The 19440-nt window shown below is 45.0% G+C and overlaps 1 protein-coding gene across 1 annotated transcript in view; it reads left to right on the top strand.

The window, feature by feature from the left end:
* The window catches only part of FAM135B (family with sequence similarity 135 member B), a 31353-nt gene extending 12815 nt beyond the window's left edge, over nucleotides 1-18538 (top strand). Inside the window, exons 2-8 of the mRNA XM_082364636.1 lie at nucleotides 354-520; nucleotides 4107-4198; nucleotides 5222-5319; nucleotides 6596-6747; nucleotides 12615-12725; nucleotides 14347-14460; nucleotides 14736-18538. Of these exons, the coding sequence (XP_082220762.1) occupies nucleotides 354-520; nucleotides 4107-4198; nucleotides 5222-5319; nucleotides 6596-6747; nucleotides 12615-12725; nucleotides 14347-14460; nucleotides 14736-14941 (940 nt within the window). The 3' untranslated portion in view covers nucleotides 14942-18538. The remainder of the gene's footprint in view (nucleotides 1-353; nucleotides 521-4106; nucleotides 4199-5221; nucleotides 5320-6595; nucleotides 6748-12614; nucleotides 12726-14346; nucleotides 14461-14735) is intronic.
* Nucleotides 18539-19440: the final 902 nt, after the last annotated feature.

A 19440-nucleotide genomic window follows, 5' to 3' on the forward strand; every position in this document is an offset into this window, starting at 1 on the left:
GCTGGAGAAGTAGATGGAAGCAGGTTAATAAACTCTCACTCTCGGAAGATCGCTTAAAGATTGTGTGGATCCTTGGAGCTGGAGGGAACCTTAGAGGTTCTATGCAATGCAGGAACCACATCTGCAGAACCCAAATCAATACAGCCCTTGGTTTTCCTGGGTCACTTTTCTGCCTTGTTGTTCAGAACAAACCTTCTTTCACTAGCGTCTCCCATGAGGTCCCACATTCAGCCTTGGTCGCTTGGCAGATACTTCCTCGTAGTTGTCCGTCGCTCCTGCATCCCAGCTCAATGCATCTCCTGTTCAACATGGAATACACAGCTCGGCTCGTGATTAATTAGTGTATTCTCCAGTTTTTATCAGGCCAAAGAAAAATTTAAAAAAGAGCTGAAGATTGATGGATTTCTGTACAGTGACTTATCTGTACTAGCTTCTGACATACCGTATTTCCCACCAGAGGAAGAGGAAGAAAATTTGGAAGATGGGATTCACCTGGTAGTCTGTGTCCATGGCCTGGATGGTGAGTTCTAAAAAGGTTTCCTCCTCAAAGTTTTGCGCTATAGACGAATTATCATATTTATGAATTAATCTAGTTTAGGGACTTGTTCAGCAAATGTTCAATTAGTGACTGTGGAACATTAGTAAGTATGCTGGATCTAGGAAAATGGCATGGCTTTGCTCTCAAAGAAAAGATCTCTCTGGCAAAAAAATATGTTGAGTTAACGAAATACACGAATGAATTAATGCAATGAAGGAATGAATGGAATGAAGAAATCACATCCACTTTATACAGATTCTAATGTATGACTAAGGGTCAGAGGAGTGAAAGGGCTCCTCTAGGGCTTCAGTGGTGATGAGTAGCAAAACCGGTGGTCACATTCTTATGATGATCAAATAGGGAATGGTGATGGGCTTCACTTCCATGACACACTCTTGTTAATATCCTTAATTTTCCTCACTCTTGGGGCTAATGCATTTAATTGTCCGCATCAACTCCTGGCTATATGTGTCGCCTGCCAGGATGCTAAGTCAACAGGTCTATTTAGTGAAGTGTCAAAGAATCCAGTGGTAGATCATCCATTCCAGATGATGATATGATGGTGATGATGATGATGGTGATGGTGATGATGATGATGGTGATGATGATGATGATGATGATGATGATGGTGATGATGATGATGGTGATGATGATGATGATGATGATGGTGATGATGATGATGATGGTGATGGTGATGGTGATGATGATGATGATGATGATGATGGCCAGAATGTACACATCACTCACCAGGGGCCAGGGACCATTCTAGATGCTTAACATTTATTAACGTGGTTGATCCTGGCAATAGCCCTGCAGAGTAGCTGCTATTATCACCCCCATCTATAAGTGGGGAAACTGAGTAAGAGGACAGCTAAGTAACTTGTATAAGGTCCCACAGCTGATGCAGTTGAGTCAGGATTAAAACCCATCTGTCAGGCTCCAGAGCCCATGGTTTCATTTTGCCTTTTACCAACAAGCTCTCATCTCTCCCCCAACCCGAACCTCCATCCACATCCCTCAGTCATCTTCTTAAAATCTTACTAGGTCTGGTCATTCCATCACTGGAATGGAAGCTCTTTGTAGCTCTCAGAAAATAAAGTAAAATGAGCTGCTATTTTAGAAAGCTTAGAAAATTCCCAGCATAAAATATTCTTTATGTCTGACCCTCTTCATTCTCATTTCCTGCTTTTTCTGCTCTCCCCTCTTCCAATTGCACCAGTTCACTCCCATCTCCACGGACAGGGACCATTTCACACCACTGTGTCTTTCTCAACACTGGATTTTCTTTCCGGTGAGCTTTCCTTTCTCTGCACTGACTTCAGTGCTTTTCAAATTTCAGCTGTTCACACATTCCCTTCCCCTTATTTATTCTACCCATGTACCTTGTACTATAATTTCAAAATTTGTACTGAAATGGGCATACTTTTTGAGTGTATTTATTAAAAAAAATAAACTTCAAATCACACCACAAATTAAATACTAGACTCACGTGCTACACACAAAGAGTAATACTAAAAATAATTAATATAAACAAAATAAGTTTGCTGAAGTTTGACGTGTGCCATTGTCGGAAGACTTTTTTGAGCTTGACGCTCACTTTCTCTTTGCAAAAATATTAAGCTGTTGAAAACATGCTTGTTTTTAACTGGGGCTTCCAATCAGAAGGATTTCCAGAAAGACAAAGAATAACGTTCTCACTCATCCTGTGTATTTTTAACACAGGATCTATGGCCTTGCATGACCAGTGTGCATCTCTTACTTACCTGATATTACATTAAAATGAGATAAACCTCTCAATCTCTTTGTGAAAATAAGAAATCTGGTCAGGCCACAGACTCCATCCTGCAAGTGGGAGAAGAGGGATGCTATAAAGACAGGCCAGCTTCTCCAGTATTTGTGCTGTGTCAGAAAACGGAGCCGCCAATCACAGCATTGTCACTTGGGCATAAAATCATCAAAAAGACAACCATCAGAAAGCACACGTTTCTTTTGAAGGTGATTTCTCTAGTTCAACGTCCATATGTTTAAACTGCAGAGTTTTACAGGACCCATTGGTTACATTTCACTTCCAAGGCTATATTGATATTAACAGAGAACTGAAGAAATTGGTAATGGTTATGGATATTTGCCCAACTCTTCATATTGTGCCCAAAACCCAAGATTTATATTCTTGTAAGTGTCCTCAGTGGAACACATTATCAAATCATATTTTTTGAAAAAGTTTTAAGTTGCAGAAAGTTCTCTGTTGCTCAACAGCTGAAGGAGAGGGGCCCATTGTCATCCCTTCCTTAGACTCCTTAAGCTAAACAGAAACACTTGATACATATATATTAAGGCCACAACCTAGAATGCCATTAGGTAACTTTAAACAAGAACAGGACCAAAGAGCAAACTTTTACTGTCAGAAATGAAAGGAATGAACAAAATTTAACTTAGTACAAAATAGAAACATTTTCTAAAAGAATAGGAGTATTTTATAACTGTAGCCCTGCATGTATGAGCATGTGCTCTGACGGGCCATCGTCCTGGGTCACCCTTCTATTGGGTCATCCTTGAAAATTAAGGGGAAGACAAAGTCAAATATCTTTAGTTCTCCCATATTCTGTGTGGCATTTTCATCCTCTTTGAATCACTTGGTGGTTTCATAAAGACGGGTGTAAAATTGGTAGTCAACTATATCACTTAGAGTTTCCCAGCTGCTTTGAAAGGATGGTTACATGGTAAAGTAGGTCACCTATATAGCCACATAAGCAGCTTCGGACCTTCAACTCTGTAGGGATCCCTTTGAGGAATAGATTAAAACATTCATTAAGCTACCGCTGAACCCCATGGCCTGCATGAAATTTACCCCTAACCATACTTGAGCATGAAGCTTATTCTGTTATATCAGAACTATTTTCCACATGATTTTCACTTCAGGGATGCATTCTGTGTGTTCTTTGTGTCTTTGCTATTGGCAGCAGAGCCTCAAGTCCTTAAGCTCTTCTTCCTCTGCCCTGATGGTCACTCTGGCAGCTGGTACCCATGGAGCTTGCCCTTGCTGACTCTGGTTCCCAAGGGAGATTCTTACTCTGTTGTACATAACTATGCCCCTGTTTGAGGGACTTGCTTGCTGACAACCTGTAAATGGCAGAACTAGTCCTTGTATTAAGGAAGCGATTTGAGAGGGGACTTGTAGGTATCACGTTGTGCCACATCAGCGTGTCATCATTAAGTGACACCACTTGCAGAATGTCCTGAGTAAACAGAATTGGCTGTCAAAGAAGGGAAAGGCGGCGTGCCTTCAACCGTTCCTGTGTACAGAATGTTCACAAGCCACATATTTATAGATCAGGGAATAATCCCACTGAGGGAGGACTACCAGAAAGGCCCTGACCCTGTGTGGACGGGAGGAGGGGGCAGCGCGGGGACCAGTGGATTGGACACGTTTAGTTGTTTTTATTATCAACTTATTGAAAAAAACGGGAAATGGGAGGGGGACCAGAAAGGAGTAAGAAATAAATCCCTTGTGTGTCAGCTATTGTATGATTAATTGTGGATCCGTGGTGGGGTTATCTGTCTTTTTTAGGGAACAGTGCGGACCTCCGTCTGGTAAAGACTTTCATAGAACTGGGGCTCCCTGGAGGAAAACTGGACTTCCTAATGTCTGAAAAGAATCAGGTATGACAACAAAAGCGTCAGAACCGAAAGAATCCCTGATTCGTGTCTTAGATGAGCCTCCTAAAGTCACCATGATGGTTTATGGCCACACAGATGGGAGGGGACTTTACCAAGGGACACTGGCCAGGCACTTGGAAGGTCTGGAGAGCTCATTTTTTTTTTTGGGAGGAGGAAATAGTAAGAAATGGGGACATGTGAGTCAGGTGACTGGGCCTTTTGACCTCACGGTCATAGGTTGAGTGACAGCTCAGAGCATAAATGATCGGGCATCCGTGGGTCTGTCCTGGGGAAGGAGTTTGTCACTGGCATCTGTGTAACCAGTGGAGCTGGATTATGACCTTTTCATAGTCAGAGGTAAAATATGGGGCCTTTGCCATTTCAGGTCTGGAGCCTTAATGGGATGTCAAGGTAGATGAGAACTGAGAGATTCCATGGCCAAGAGGTGGGGCTGGGTGGCATGTTGTCATTGAGCCCCATTCCATGGGACTTGAGATGGATGAGGCTAAATATTCTTTGGAGGCATAGCACTGCTTATAACTAGAGGGTCCCATGACCACTGACAATGGGAATCATCAGAGGATAATCAACAAGCAAACAATGGAAGGTGCAGTCTCATTCCTCCTCTCTTAGTGGTCCGTCCTGTTGCCTTTTCTTTGACACCTGCTCTATACAAGGCGTGCACTCCGCAGGGTGAAGGGGTATAAATGTGATGAGGAAAGAGGATCCTTTGAGCATCTACGATGCGCTGAGCAGTTGGCGTGTTTCTTCATTTACTTTTCCCAACCGTTCTGTGAAGTGTTGGCACCACTGTCGCCTCACAAAGAGGGAACCCACAGTCTGACCTGGAGAGCCCCAATCGGGGACTCCTTTTCTGGATGTCGAATACTGATTTGTACCCTAATGTCAGACGGGGCGTGCCCCCAGGACGCACGGTGGTGTTTAGCAGAGGAAGATGGGCTTGTGCACGGGGCCCGGCCTGGCACCACGCCCTCCCCAATACCCGTTCCCTCTCTCCCCTTCCAGATGGACACGTTTGCAGATTTTGATACCATGACCGATCGGTTACTGGATGAAATCATTCAGCACATCCAGCTGTACAACCTCTCCATATCGCGAATTAGGTAAAAGGAAACCACAGGTAGTTAATGCTGGGGGGAGGGGTGCCATTTTTACGTGTTTGCTGTGTACAAGTTCAGCATGATGCCGTCTGTATACCGGTGTGGGATAAGTTAACTTGGGACTTTTAAGGGGGTAGATTACTTTCAGAACAGAAGTGGGTACCAGGGCTGCTTGACACGCCCATGTCTGTCATAGCAGGTGTGCAGGAGAATAAACACCGTGTAGCTCTGTAGAAAGAGAATTGGACTTAAACAAATATCCTAGGTTTTAAATTCTCGTTCTTCTAACACTCACAAGTTTGTGTCCCGATTCCACCATCTAACCTTTTACAAGCTTTTTACATCTCTGAGCCTCGGTTTCCCCATCTATTAAGTGGGACCAGCCCTGAGGGGATGCGTCGCCTGCCCCATAAAAGGGTTTCAATCAGTGCTAAGTGTGTCCTTCCACTGTTAACAGGCAGCTTGGCGTAAATGTTGAGATGGTTAAGGTGATAGTCGGTAGCTTGTGTTTCTCGGGCACTTGCAGATGTGGACATGGTGGTGAGTCTTCAACATCCATGACCCCATTTAGGCCTCTAAGATATCACTTCTTTATTCAACAGGTGAGGTTTCAGAGGCTACAGAGTTAGGTAAAAATAAAAGGACGCACACGAGAAGAGCTAGGCAGCTAATATAATATATAATATAATGGGGTTTTGATACATAATCATTTAATTTGAAAGTGATGATGTGTCGAATCCGTAGATCTCTGAGCAGCAGTACAGCTGGAGCAGAGCACGTGCTGTGGGCCGAGAGCAGGCAACTCACCAACTGTACTGAGTGAACGAGGGATGAGTAAAATTGGAGAGGCAGGCAGAAGTCGGGACATGAATGGCCTCGTAAGCCAGGCTAAGGAGCTGGGATGTTACCCTGTGAATGACCAGGAGGGTTCAATGCTCCAATGTGAATGTCAGAAAGAACCCCCAGGTGCACTGAGGGAGGCGTAGAGACCAGGACTCGGGGGGAAGAGGGCGCTCTAATAACACCAAGATGCCCACACTTCTCTTCTGACCACACTGGGCTCAGAGCTTCCGTTCACAAAGGCCCCACCTCGGGCTTCACGTGGCCAGCGTTCGGAAACCCGCTGGGGATGAAGTAGCGGCCCCCCTTCTCCCTGCTGGTTCCCCTAAATCCCATGGGAGGTGGAGGGTGGCTCTCCCCTTGGTGCTCCTGGTGCAGCACCTTCCTGCCAGCCAGCCTCCTGCTGTCGCTCACGTGGACCCCTTCTGTCCCTCGACAGCTTCATCGGCCATTCTCTGGGCAACATCATCATCCGATCGGTCCTAACGCGGCCCCGGTTCCGGTATTACCTCAACAAACTCCACACCTTCCTGTCGCTCTCCGGGCCGCACCTGGGGACCCTGTACAACAACAGCACCCTGGTCAGCACAGGTATGACTCTCCCCAGCCTCGTCATTCCTCAGAGTTCATTCAGGACCCAGGGGAGGGGGAACCAGAGACAGATGCTCTTCCTGATGGAACCTGTGGCTTTGGAACCTCTTCAAAGCGTGAGATGGTGGAAGGAGACCTGGGCTCAGAAAGATGTTATTTTGTTTGTGAGCTGAATGAGATTAGACAGGATGTTTCCCAAGGTCTCTTCTGCTTCAGTTTTCTGTGAATAAAAATAAATAGTGGTGCGGAAGAGATCATGGGTGTCTGTGCATTCAAGCTGTTGTAACAAATTGCCATAGACTGGGTAAGGGGGGATTTGTAAATAACAGACATTTTTATTTCTCACGCTTCTGGCGGCTGGAAAGCCCAAGATGAAAGCACTGGCAGATTTGGTATCGGGTGAGGTCCCGCTTCCTGGTTCACAGACGGCCGTCTTCACACTGTGTGCTCACCTGGTAGAAGGGTCAAGGGAGCCCCTGGGGTCTCTTTTATAAGGTCACTAATCCCATTCACAAGGGTCCAACCCTCATGACCTAATCACCTTCCAAAGACCACACCTTCAAATACCATCACATGGAAGGGTTTAGTTTTCAGCATGTGGATTTTGGGGAAACAAACATTCAGTCTGTAGCAATGGGCTTTGAATCATGTCACTTCCATGACAGGCTTATGGTTAAGTTCTAACCCAGGCACTCGAGGAAGACTCTGACCAAGACATTTCATCTCTATGCTACTTAGTTTCCTTACTGGTAAAATGAAGCTAATGTGTATATATTTGTGTATAAGTATGGATACATGTATGATGTGTGTGTATGTATATATATACATATGCCTATCTGTAAACATATATATGTGTATATATGTGTTTGTATGTGTTTATATATGTCTATAAACATGTACATTATATATATACATATATGGGGGTGTGTATGTGGGTGTGAATGTGTGTGCCATAGAATTGTTGACGATTAAACAGGAGAAGGAAAAAAGGAGTTATCATGTATGGAAGGTGACCTATAGCTGGATTCTAAGCTTCTTCCTGGGATGACCACACAGGCACAGCTCCAAGGCTCTCACGGTTTCCTCTGTGTTGTAAGGGAGGGACATCATGGAGGGTGAAGCAGTGAGACTCCATGAATCTTGGAAGATGAGCAGAATTTCCAAGACAGCGAATGCTAAGACGAGTTTTCTGTGCAAAAGAAATAGTGTATTTAATAACCTAGAGCTCGATGGAATCAGGAAACCACAGGTGGTTCTCTGTGACAGAAACACAGGGCGACCTGCAGATGCAGGATGACCATGGCAGTCTCAGCAAGAGCCTGGTGATGATGAAGAGCCTTGTGTGACGTGGTGGCGCTAGAGTTACCCTGTAGACCATATAGATACGACTAATGGGGCGGCGTCTGTGGAAGTGACATGATTTGACGTAGACAGCCCAAGTATTAATAGGTCATTGGGGTTTGTATAATCGTGAACAGTTTATTAAGTTATATTCCTAACAAGGAGTTCACTAGTAGTTCCCGACTGCCCAAATCGATTTCGTGTTATTGGGGGTCACCCCAGTAAGCGTCCCCTCCATGCCCGTCTTCCAGCTCTCTGCCTCTGCCCCCCTGTACCTGACCCGCACTCAGGGCCGACTGGGCTGCTTGTTTTCCTCACAGGGGGTGGGTCAGATTTGTTTGCTTTTTGTTATTGTAGGACATCCGCTGGGAACATGAGTTATTTGACACAATGATACATAACAAATGGAAGTCCTTTCCCCTGTCAAGCTGTCTTTCCTCACAAACCAAGGAAGCCATTTTTGAACAGAAACAAATGATTTGACCCACATTTTTTCACAATAATAAAGTAATTTGGCAACACTATAAAGAGTTGAAAAATGAGACATTACCAATAATCCTTCCAATCTAGCATAGCTAGAGTGATTTTCTATGGTTCACTCTCCTTATCTTTGCATGCCTGCACATTTACCTGACAGTAATCATAATATATATAGACCCCGTGTCTTGCTTATTTCCTTGCATTTTTTTAATGGATCTTTATTGGAGTGTAATTGCTTCACAATACAGTGTTAGTTTCTGTTGCACAACAAAGCAGATCAGCCATATGCATACACATGTCCCCATATCCCCTCCCTCTTGAGCCTCCCTCCCCTCCTCCCTATCCCACCCCTCTGGGTCATTGCAAAGCACCGAGCTGATCTCCCTGTGCTATGCTGCCGCTTCCCACCAGCCAACTATTTTACATTCGGTAGCGGATATATGTCGATGCTACTCTCACTTCGCCCCAGCTTCCCCCTCCCACCCCATGTCATCAAATCCATTCTCTATGTCTGCCTCTTTATTCCTGCCCTGCAACTAGGTTCATCAGTACCATATTTTTTTCTATAACATTTTTCTTTTTTTTTAGATTCCATATACATGTGTTAGCATACGGTATTTGTTTTTCTCTTTCTGACTTACTTCACTCTATATGACAGACTCTAGGTCTATCCACCTAACTACAAGTAACTCAATTTTGTTTCTTTTTATGGCTGAGTAAAATGCCATTGTATCCATGTGCCACATCTTCTTCATCCATTCATCTGTTGATGGACACCTAGGTTGCTTCTATGTCCTGGCTATTGTAAATAGCATTGCAATGAACATTGTGGTGCATGTCTCTTTTTGAATTATGGTTTTCTCAGGGTATATACCCAGCAGTGGGATTGCTGGGTCATATGGTAGTTCTATTTTTAGTTTTTTAAGAAACCTCCATACCTATCTCCATAGTGGCTGTATCAATTTACATTCCCACCAACAGTGTAGGAGGGTTCCCTTTTCACCACACCCTTTCCAGCATTTATTGTTTCTAGCTTTTTTGATAATGGCCATTCTGACCGGGGTGAGGTGATACCTCATTGTAGTTTTGATTTGCATTTCTCTAATAACTCGTGATGTTGAGCATTTTTTCATGTGCCCCTTGGCCATCTGTCTATCTTCCTTGGTGAAATGTCTGTTTAGGTCTTCCACCCATTTTTTAACTGGATTGTTTGTTTTTTTGATATTGAGCTCCATGAGCTGTTTGTACATTTTGGAGATTAATCCTTTGTCTGTTGTTTCATTTGCAAATAGTAGTCTTTGCTACTCCAGCTTTCTTTTGATTTCCCTTTGCATGGAATATCTTTTTCCATCCCTTCACATTCAGTCTCTGTGTGCCCCTAGGTCTGAAGTGGGTCTCTTGTAGACAGCATATATATGGGTCTTGTTTTTGTATCCATTCAGCCAGTCTGTGTCTTTTGGTTGGAGCATTTAATCCATTTACATCCAAGGTTATTATCGATATGTATGTTCCTACTACCATTTTCTTAATTGTCTTGGGTTTGTTTTTGTGGGTCTTTTTCTTCTTTTGTGTTTCCCGCTTAGAGAAGTTTCTTTAGCATTTTTAGTAAAGCTGGTTTGGTGGTGCTGAATTCTCTTAGCTTTTGTTTGTCTGAAAAGCTTTTGACTTATCCATCGAATCTGAATGAGATCCTTGCTGGGTAGAGTAATCTTGGTTGTAGATTTTTCTCTTTCATCACTTTAAGTATATTATGCCACTCCCTTCTGGCCTGCAGAGTTTCCACTGAAAGATCAGCTGATAACCCTATGGGGATTCCTTTGTATGTTATTTTTTGTTTTTCCCTTGCTGCTTTTAATATTTTTTCTTTGAATTTAATTTCTGTTAGTTTGATTAATATGTGTCTTGGTGTGTTTTTCCTAGGGTTTATCCTGTATGGGACTCTCTGTGCTTCCTGCACTTGGGTGACTATTTCCTTTCCCATGTTAGGGAAGTTTTCCACTATAATCTCTTCAAATACTTTCTCAGACCCTTTCTTTTTCTCTTCTTCTGGGACCCCTATAATTCGAATGTTGGTGCATTTAGTGTTGTTCCAGAGGTCTCTGAGATTGTCTTCAATTCTTTTCATTCTTTTTTCTTTATTCTGCTCCTTGGCAGTTATTTCCACCATTTTGTCTTCCAGCTCACTTATTCCTTCTTCTACCTCCGTTATTCTGTTACTGATTCCTTTTAGTGTATTTTTTATTTCAGTTATTGTGTTGTTCATCTCTGTTTGTTTGTTCTTTAGTTCTTCTAGATCTTTGTTAAACATTTCTTGTATTCTCTCAATCGTGCTTCCATTCTGTTTCCGAGATTCTGGATCATCTTTACTATCATTACTCTGAATTCTTTTTCAGGTAGATCGCATATTTCCTCTTCATTTATTTGATCTTGCAGGTTTTTACCTTGTTCCTTCATCTGTGACATATTTTTTTGCCATCTTATTTTATTTATTTAATGAATGGGATTGTGTTCCTGTTTTACTGGTTGTTTGGCCTGAGGCTTCCAACACTGGAGTTTGTAGGCTGTTGGGTAGAGCTGGGTCTTGGTGATGAGATGAGGAACTCTGTGAGACCTCACTCCGATGAATATTCCCTGGGGTCTGAGGTTCTCTGTTAGTCCAGTGGTTCAGACTGGAGCTCCCACCACAGGAGCTTCCCCCTGACCCCAGGCTCGTGAATCAAGATCCCGCAAGCCATGTGGGGTGGCAAAAAAAACAAAAAAAGTAAAAAATAAAATTAGACTAGGAAACTAACAGATATGTCAGAAAGAATGTAAAAATAAAAATATAGATGAATCAACAACCGGAAGGTACATCAGTACCACAATAGTAAAAACGAGGAGGAGGGAAAGGAAAAAAAGAAAAAAAAAGGGTGGCGGGAAAGGCCTTGGCTGTGGAGGGCGGGGCCTAAGTAAGGGTTTGGGTGGTGGGTGGGGCCAATGCTCAGGACCCACAGGGCTGGAAAGGCGCTGGGGGCTGTGGGGGGTGGGGCTTAGGCTCAGGGAACAGAAGAGACCCAGGCGTGCCCCCCACTCTGGTTTCAGAGGGCAGGGGACCTCACCTGGGAGCCTAGCAGGCTTCCTGGGCTGGAGTGGGTGGGGCAAACACCCTCCTTTCCTCTCCTGCTTCTCGGGTCGTGGGTAGGGAGGGCCCCTCCCACCTGCCTCTCCTGATCTCCCCAGCCTCCCTCCTATCCTCCCAGGACCAATGCGGCTTGGGGGGGGGTGGGCCTTGGAGGGCAGGGGACAGGGCTGGGAGCTCAGCAGGCTCCCCATGCCCGAGTGGGCGGGGCAATCGCCCTCCGCTCCTCTCTGCTCTTCCCGGAGAGTCCCTCCCGCCTGCCTCTCCTGATCTCCCCAGCCTCAGCAACACTGATCTTGTCTGGCCTCCACTTCTCCTCCCCCCTAGGTCCCCCTACATCCTACCGGTTCACTTTGGGGTTCCTCCCATCTCCTTGGGGGTCAGAGTCCCCCACCAGCAGCTGACAGGCGCCCTAGTTGTGGGGAGACGCTAACTCTGCGTCTTCCCACAGCGCCATCCTCCTTGCATTTTTATCAAATTCATTTCTTTGTGCTTGTGACATAATACTCATACTCATCCGCGTTAGTGTCAGCATAACCACAGTAAATGGATAGACTTCGAAATAGGTTGAATTTAGCTTTTCGATATCCTAAATGGATCTGTAAGAGGCGTTCTTATATACTTTCTTTCGGTACTTAGGACAGTTTCCTTAGGCTAGATTCATAGAAGGGGACTGAAAAATCAAAGGGTATGGATAGTTTCATGACTCCTGAAGCCTGTCTCATAAGATTTTCTATCCCCGCTACCAGTACATAAGAATACAAATGTCCCTCTGACATCCCAAGGATTTGTTAAATTGCCTAGCACGCTCTCATTTTTAAGTTAGCTAACAAATCACAGTTTAATGTTAATCTTTCCCCCATTCTTTTTTGCTTTCTTTTTGTTTGATGCGTTTGATGTGGGTTTTGCTTTGTTTTCGTCTTCCTAGGCTTGTGGCTCATGCAGAAATTGAAGAAATCCGGGTCCCTTTTGCAGCTGACCTTCAGGGATAATGCTGATCTGCGCAAATGTTTCCTTTACCAGCTAAGCCAAAAAACAGGTGAGTGGACCCCTGCAGCACCCCAAGACCGCGATGAGTGAGAGATGGAGAGCCAACTCCTGAGACCCAAATTAGAGTCAAGGCTACACTGACTCACTCACAGAAGGATGTCATCATGAGCTGCTTTGCTACACAGCCTCCTCAACTCATGGAGAGGCCACCAGCTACCCAAGAACTCAGCTGCCCCTGGACCGCCTCCCCCCGCATGGCCTGGGGATGGTATCGCGATGAGAGGCAGGTGTGTGCAGTGTCACCTCTACAGCAGAGCTGTAACCTCCACTGCCCACCAAGCCTTTAATGTCCTAACTGCACAGGCCCCAAGGTCTATGTGCCAACTCCCAGCTCTTTCAGCCAGGTGCAGATCCACCTACAAAAAGGGCAGGTGGACACTGTCCATTTCTGTTGGCAGTGCAAGGGGGGATGGGGGTCCCTCTCGCAGGCCTGAGATCACACCTTCACCCGCACTCCGTAATGAGGAAGCACACATAGATGTCGAAGACCCTACCTGCCACGGGAGTGAGCAGAGCACAGCAGTGACCTCGTGTCCACGGACAGAACAGAGAGGCTGCCCGACTGTCCCACTCAGTCCTGCTGAGCAAGCCGGCCTGGCCCAGGGTCTGTCTCATGGTCCACAATCTTCCATTAATTTATAAACACTGACTCTGATGATATCTCTGTCTCCTCGAATGTGAGTCCGGCATAGCCCTGGGCTGACCATAACCTTGGTCAAGTTCCTTACCCACATGTGTCTCTGTGTGCTACGTTGAGGGTTATCCCCCCATGGGGAAGTGAGGAAGGAGGCTTGGGCAGCGGGGCAGTTGGACCACAACGTGGTCGCCCCAGACATCTCAGCGGGCCCCACCCTCTGGGAGCTTGGGAGCCAGGGTGGCCCTACAGAGGTATCCTGACGGAGGGCAAAGGGCTGGTCTTTACACCCCCTGCCCCGTATCTGCCAGTCACTGAGTCCAGCCAGTCCCCAGTGTATTATGGTCTTGGGCTGTGACCTTGGATGAGAAGACTCACGTCAGTGGAGGCGTCCCCCGCAGGGTCCCTGGGCTGAGAGCAGGCCGGTGGAGGACCTGGGCAGAGCACTGCAGCACCTGGAGATCCCTGCTGGGCTCTGGAGACTGAAAGAATAGGCTGTGATGCTTCATTTAAAAGATCCCTCTGCCTCAGTGTGAGACTGATTCCAGGGAGGCGAAGCTACCTGCAGGGAGATGAGGTCAGAGGGTGATTTCCTCAAGCAGCGGACATGACCGAGGCTGGAATGAAGGGAGCCGTGGGGTTGAGGAGGTGGAGCAAAAGACTAGATTTACTTCCTTACAGACTCCCTAGGACTCCCAGCCCAGAAGGGCATTTCTGTTACTTCCGTGTTGTTTATCTCTCACTGTTCAGAGTAGCGAGCTGTGTGTCTCCTTAGCTTCCGTGGCTGATGAGGACAAAGCCGTCACCTTCCCTCTTTCAACCTCCCAGACCAGAAGGTCCTTATGCAGTGACTCAACCAGTGTGTCTGGTGCCTTCTCCCTTTTCCTCTCTCTGGGGCAAGTTTGTAAAATGTATGCAAAGCAGAGGCTAAGATGAAACTACCTGGGTAAAAAAGCACCCATCTGGCTTATTGCAGGTCTGCAGTATTTTAAAAATGTTGTGCTGGTTGCTTCTCCCCAAGACCGCTATGTGCCATTTCATTCAGCCAGGATCGAGATGTGTAAAACTGCCCTCAAAGACAGACACACAGGTGAGCCACATTTCTTTTCCTTTTTTCTTTTCTCTTTTCTTTTCTTTCCTATTCTCCTTCTCCATCTCCTCCTCCTCCTCCTCCTCCTCCTCCTCCTCCTTCGTTTCAGTGACTTTCTGATTTAAAAGCAGAAGGAAATCATGAAGGTGCTGTACCCATTAGGGCACATCAGCCGTTCTGCTCAGGACTAGGAGCCCGACACACACGCAGCATTTTTCTCTAGATTCTGCTGCTGAGTTCTGCCCCCATCTCCTATCCGTCTTCCCTCCTTGCAGGACCCGTTTTCGCGGAGATGATCAACAACCTTCTCCGCCCTCTGGTGGACGCCAAGAACTGCACTTTGATTCGACACAACGTGTTCCATGCCTTGCCCAGCACTGCCAACACCCTGATTGGCCGAGCAGCTCACATCGCTGTGCTGGATTCCGAACTCTTCTTGGAGAAGTTCTTCTTGGTGGCAGGACTCAACTACTTCAAGTAGCGGCTTTGAAGGAGCGGCCTTGGGGAGCTCGCCAGAAACGTTGAAGATCCGTAAGAGCTCTGGCTGAAACATCCTTTTACAGACCTCTGTCATTCCAGGCTGGAGCTCAGAGAGGAAGGCGCTGAGGGATGGAGGGTGGGGTAGGACCAGACATTCGAGGTGCTTCCATTTTGGAGATTTGGGAAAGCTGAACCAATAGTGTAAAAGACAACAGACTTTGCCCGAACCTGTCTAGCCACCTGGAGTCTCGTTCAAGATGCTTTCTAGGAAAACTCTGAGAAAATAAAGAAACAGAATACTTGGAGTTGGTGAGCCCACCTTCTTAACTACCACTGGCTCACAGAGAGATCACTCCAACTTAACTAGATTTGTTCGGTGTGTGACTAGTTCATAGCTTTATCATTTTTGATGCACACAAGCATTTCAGAACTCAGGTTAACCTCTGTGCAGAAGTGGAACATATTTGTGTAAATACGATCCTTAATAGATTCAGATGTGCCACTTGTTCAAGACCATGTGATGCCCATATTCTCATTCTCTCCTCATGTTTTCTCAACAAGGGGCAAAGGAATGCTTTGTAAACTCCAATTTTATTTCATAACAGCAGTGGGTGGGGTGAATTGAGGTATGGGGAGAGGCAGGTGATGCTATCAGTAAATGCAAGTTTGTTGCAGAGAAGAAATAACTGGTGAACTGGCTGCTCTGCCTACTTCTCCAGATTTTTCTATGCGTAGCCTTGGTCCGCACATTACTTTCGTGATTGCTGAAATCTCTGTCTGTGGTAGGGAAAATTGACTGAGACTAAACCTAGCAGAAGGGGGCACTGAGATGAATGCACACGTGTGAAGCTCCTGCTGATATACTTCCAAAGAAATGCTATGTTAGCATTTGATGCACTTGCAAAAAATTAAAACCATTCATATGGCCAGCTGCTTCTCCTCTCCGTGGAAGGGGAAAGACATCTAAGTGGAGGAGTGCTGGATTTAAAACCTCAGGGGAGCTCTAAGAAGGGTGCTGGTTATCTTTCACTAGAAATGTCTTCTTGCCTTAGGAAAATAAAGGGCTAGGAAAGGTCACCACTGATACAAACCAAGAGACAACAGGGACAAACGTGAGATCAGAGATGAGAACAACAGCCAGATCGAGGACTCAACTTAAATTGTTATTGGTAAGTGACTTAAGGGGAAGTTTGGAAAATTACCAGGGTGTTTAATATGGTCCCAAAGACTGAGTACACTCTATGAGTTAAAGGAAGACTAGAGAATCAGTTGTACTGAAGGAATGCATGACCCAGGACCATAGGGACAACTAACACGGGAGACCCATCTTCTGGAGGCAAAAACTCCTGCTTCTGCAAAATTTGCTTCTAAAAATGTAGAAACTCATCTAGGACCAGATTCGTGGTCCCAACCCCTGGACCAGAACCTTGGTGATGACCACCAATGCATGGTAATAAGCCAAGTGATTCTAGACTCATCTGAGAATTTTAGTCCCTTGCATATTAGCAATGCGACTTTGGAAAACAAAGTAGACCATGGGGATCAAGTCCAGGTGGGTAGCTTTGTAGGAGAGCAGACTTATGCAATCCTTAAGAAAGGAAAAGGTGGGGAGGGAGTTGAAAGACTCCCATACAACAGATGTAGGGTTTCTGTGGGTCTTCTTCAGACTTTCATTGTATCTTGGTCTTAACACATATGGGATCAGTAAGTCCTCTGGTCACTCTCCCACTCGGTATTTTTCCAGCTTCCCGATGGGCATAGACTCTGGTTACTTATGAACAAGACCAGTATGCTATATAACCCAGAGGGAACATGCTTCCTGCAGTGCAGCCTGTGATGTTGTGTTTCTTGGTCCAGATAAGTGCCCAAGCTCAGTGCAGGACCATACGTTTGTAGCAGCTTCTCCTTTTTGGCCAAACGAGGAGCCCTGCCCCTCCGGTGAGCATTTCATTTTTGTGTTCCCAATGCCCATCAGCAAAGTTTGTCATTCCCTGGTCATTTGAAAGACCGTGCAGCCAGCGGTTATGGGGCCAGGGTGAATCAGTGATCATCGTCTTTTCCAATAACCAGATGCCATTTTTAACTTCAATATGCTGTCTGGACATAGAACTAATGGCAATAAACGTCCAGCTGCATGGTGCACCTCTTTTTTATAGGGGTGCTCTGCTGTCTTTGTAAACCCTATCTGGCCTCTGAGCATCTATTGTAATTGTGTAGAAAGTACATCTCTATATTGTAAAGAAGAGTGTCCAGTGTTACGTGTCATGCCTCATTTGAAAAGGCTTTTTTATGTCTCTTTCTATTGAAGTATAGATATATAATGTATATATATATACACATAAAAATATATACATAAAATGTAAAACAGGGACATTCTATTATTGACTATAAAATTATAACAAAATGCCTGCCAAGATAATAATAGGTCTTCATCCTCAGCAGACTTTCTGTTGTTTTGTTTTTATGATTTGTTAAGTTTCTCAGAACTAGTTAGAGGTAAAAATGAGTAATATTGAGATGAGCTGGAATTTGTTGTTCATGCGCCAGATGCACCCAGAGAAGCAGATGTAAATCTAAAGTGACCTTGGGGCAAAATAAATACCTCCACGGCAGGTTGAAATCAGCTGGAGTGTTGTGCACCTGGGGAGAAGGTGGACAGAATAGATTCCTGTTAGTTTCTAGAGCCCACAGGTATTGACTGAGCAACTTGCATCTGTGCCAGGTGAGAGCACAGGGTAAAATGCAGAGTCGCTGCTCTCAAAGGGCACGAGGAAGATCTGGCCTTGTTATTACAACATGATATAATGAGGACTTTGATGAGGCACAGGCAGGATGAAGGTGATTCTAGAAGTCCAGTCTTCATTGCCTGGAGAAAGCTGGGAATGAGGCTTTGAAAGAGAGACCTGGAAAATGAGATGCTTACCTTGCACAGCCTGTTGCCACCAAATGCACACGTTCATCAATTCATTCATTCATTCAACAAATACATATCAAGGGCTTACTGTGTGCTGGAAATGTATTGGTAAGATTCAGTAGTTCATAGTTTAGCAAGGAACACAGCCAGTCAAATGGGAAGTTAGAGCAGGTGGGCACCATGGAGGTGGCAGGGATCTGATGGGGGCCCAGAGGAGGGACATCCAACCTACGCTGCAGATGTGGTGTGGCGTGTGGTCCGGAAGGGCCTCGTGGAAGACTTGATATCTAAACCCAGACACGAGGCTGAAGAAGAGTTGGCTGGGTGAAAGGTGGGTTGTGGGGACTCTCAGGGAGGGAACAGAATGAGTGAAAGGTTGAAGATGAGAGAGAGCTGGGAGCCTTTTGTGCACTGGACAGGCAGATGGAGAACCCATTTGGGCATTTACAAGAGTGACGGAAAGGAGGTGTGAGGAGTCAGCCACCATGCGGGGATTTTCTTCTCCCATCAGGAGGAAATTTCCATTGTTAACACCAGTAGGAAAATTTCTACTCGGTAATGAGGGTCCCGTGGGAGACCAAGGTTCACCCCTGTCATCACATCTCTCTCCAGGGTTATTGAATTGAAAGCATGCTCTTAGGTATTTACAAGCCCCCAAATGTAATTGACAATTTTTGTCTTTTTTTTTTTGCCACGCTGTTTGCTTTGATTTCACAGAGTTACTTCTAAGCATTGGCAATAACCAGGGCTGCCATGTACAGCTGCACAGGTTGTATACAAAAGAAGAGTGGTCATGGCAATGAACACATAGAGGAATGGTGCTTTCTTACCCCATTCTTACAAGGCGTCCATCCCGATATCCTTAGGAAGGATGATGTCATTCTTTAATTTATAGAGCCAAGCACCATGTGCTAACATCTGGATCAGTTTTTTTTCTCCCATTTTTTTCATTCACTTTTTCTTTCCATGTTTTAATGAAAATCTATTTTGTGTTGGGTATTGTACTAGACTGTAGAGATACTGAGATATTAAGATACATCATATATTTCTAAACACTGAAAGGATCTGGGACAACCATAAAACTTAGTGTTTTATTTTTAGCTGTTAGTTTTTACATTAAAACCATGAAATCTCAGAATTGGAAGAGGAACAATAGGTTGTTTCATTCAGACTCTATCTGATATTTAGCATCCTGAGCTATGTTCTTCCAACCTACACAACCAACAACAACCATGTGGGTCTTCATCTATGTATGACAAAGTAAGAGAGTGCTGTGGTGACATTACAGGCAATAGTACACACAGACATGCATGCTTTCTTCTTTTAGATAAAGAGCTGCCCCCATGAAGATTTTTCTAAACCTTCAAGGTGCCTTCCTGAGTCTTTCTGTGTCCCTTCCTCTTTTGCCTTTTTTTTTTTAAAGCTTTATTTTCCATGGTACCTCTTTACCATTACATATAATGCTAGAGATGTCTCAATAGACAGCTCTATGGAAAATCTAGAAAAGAAAAGCTGAAATCCTCCCAGTACTTCTTTTCATGTTGAATGGTAATAATGCACCTTACTATTCAGTGTGTCAAATTCTA

The sequence above is a fragment of the Balaenoptera borealis genome (assembly GCF_965194805.1).
Source record: "Balaenoptera borealis genome assembly, chromosome: 17".
Taxonomy (NCBI): domain Eukaryota; kingdom Metazoa; phylum Chordata; class Mammalia; order Artiodactyla; family Balaenopteridae; genus Balaenoptera; species Balaenoptera borealis.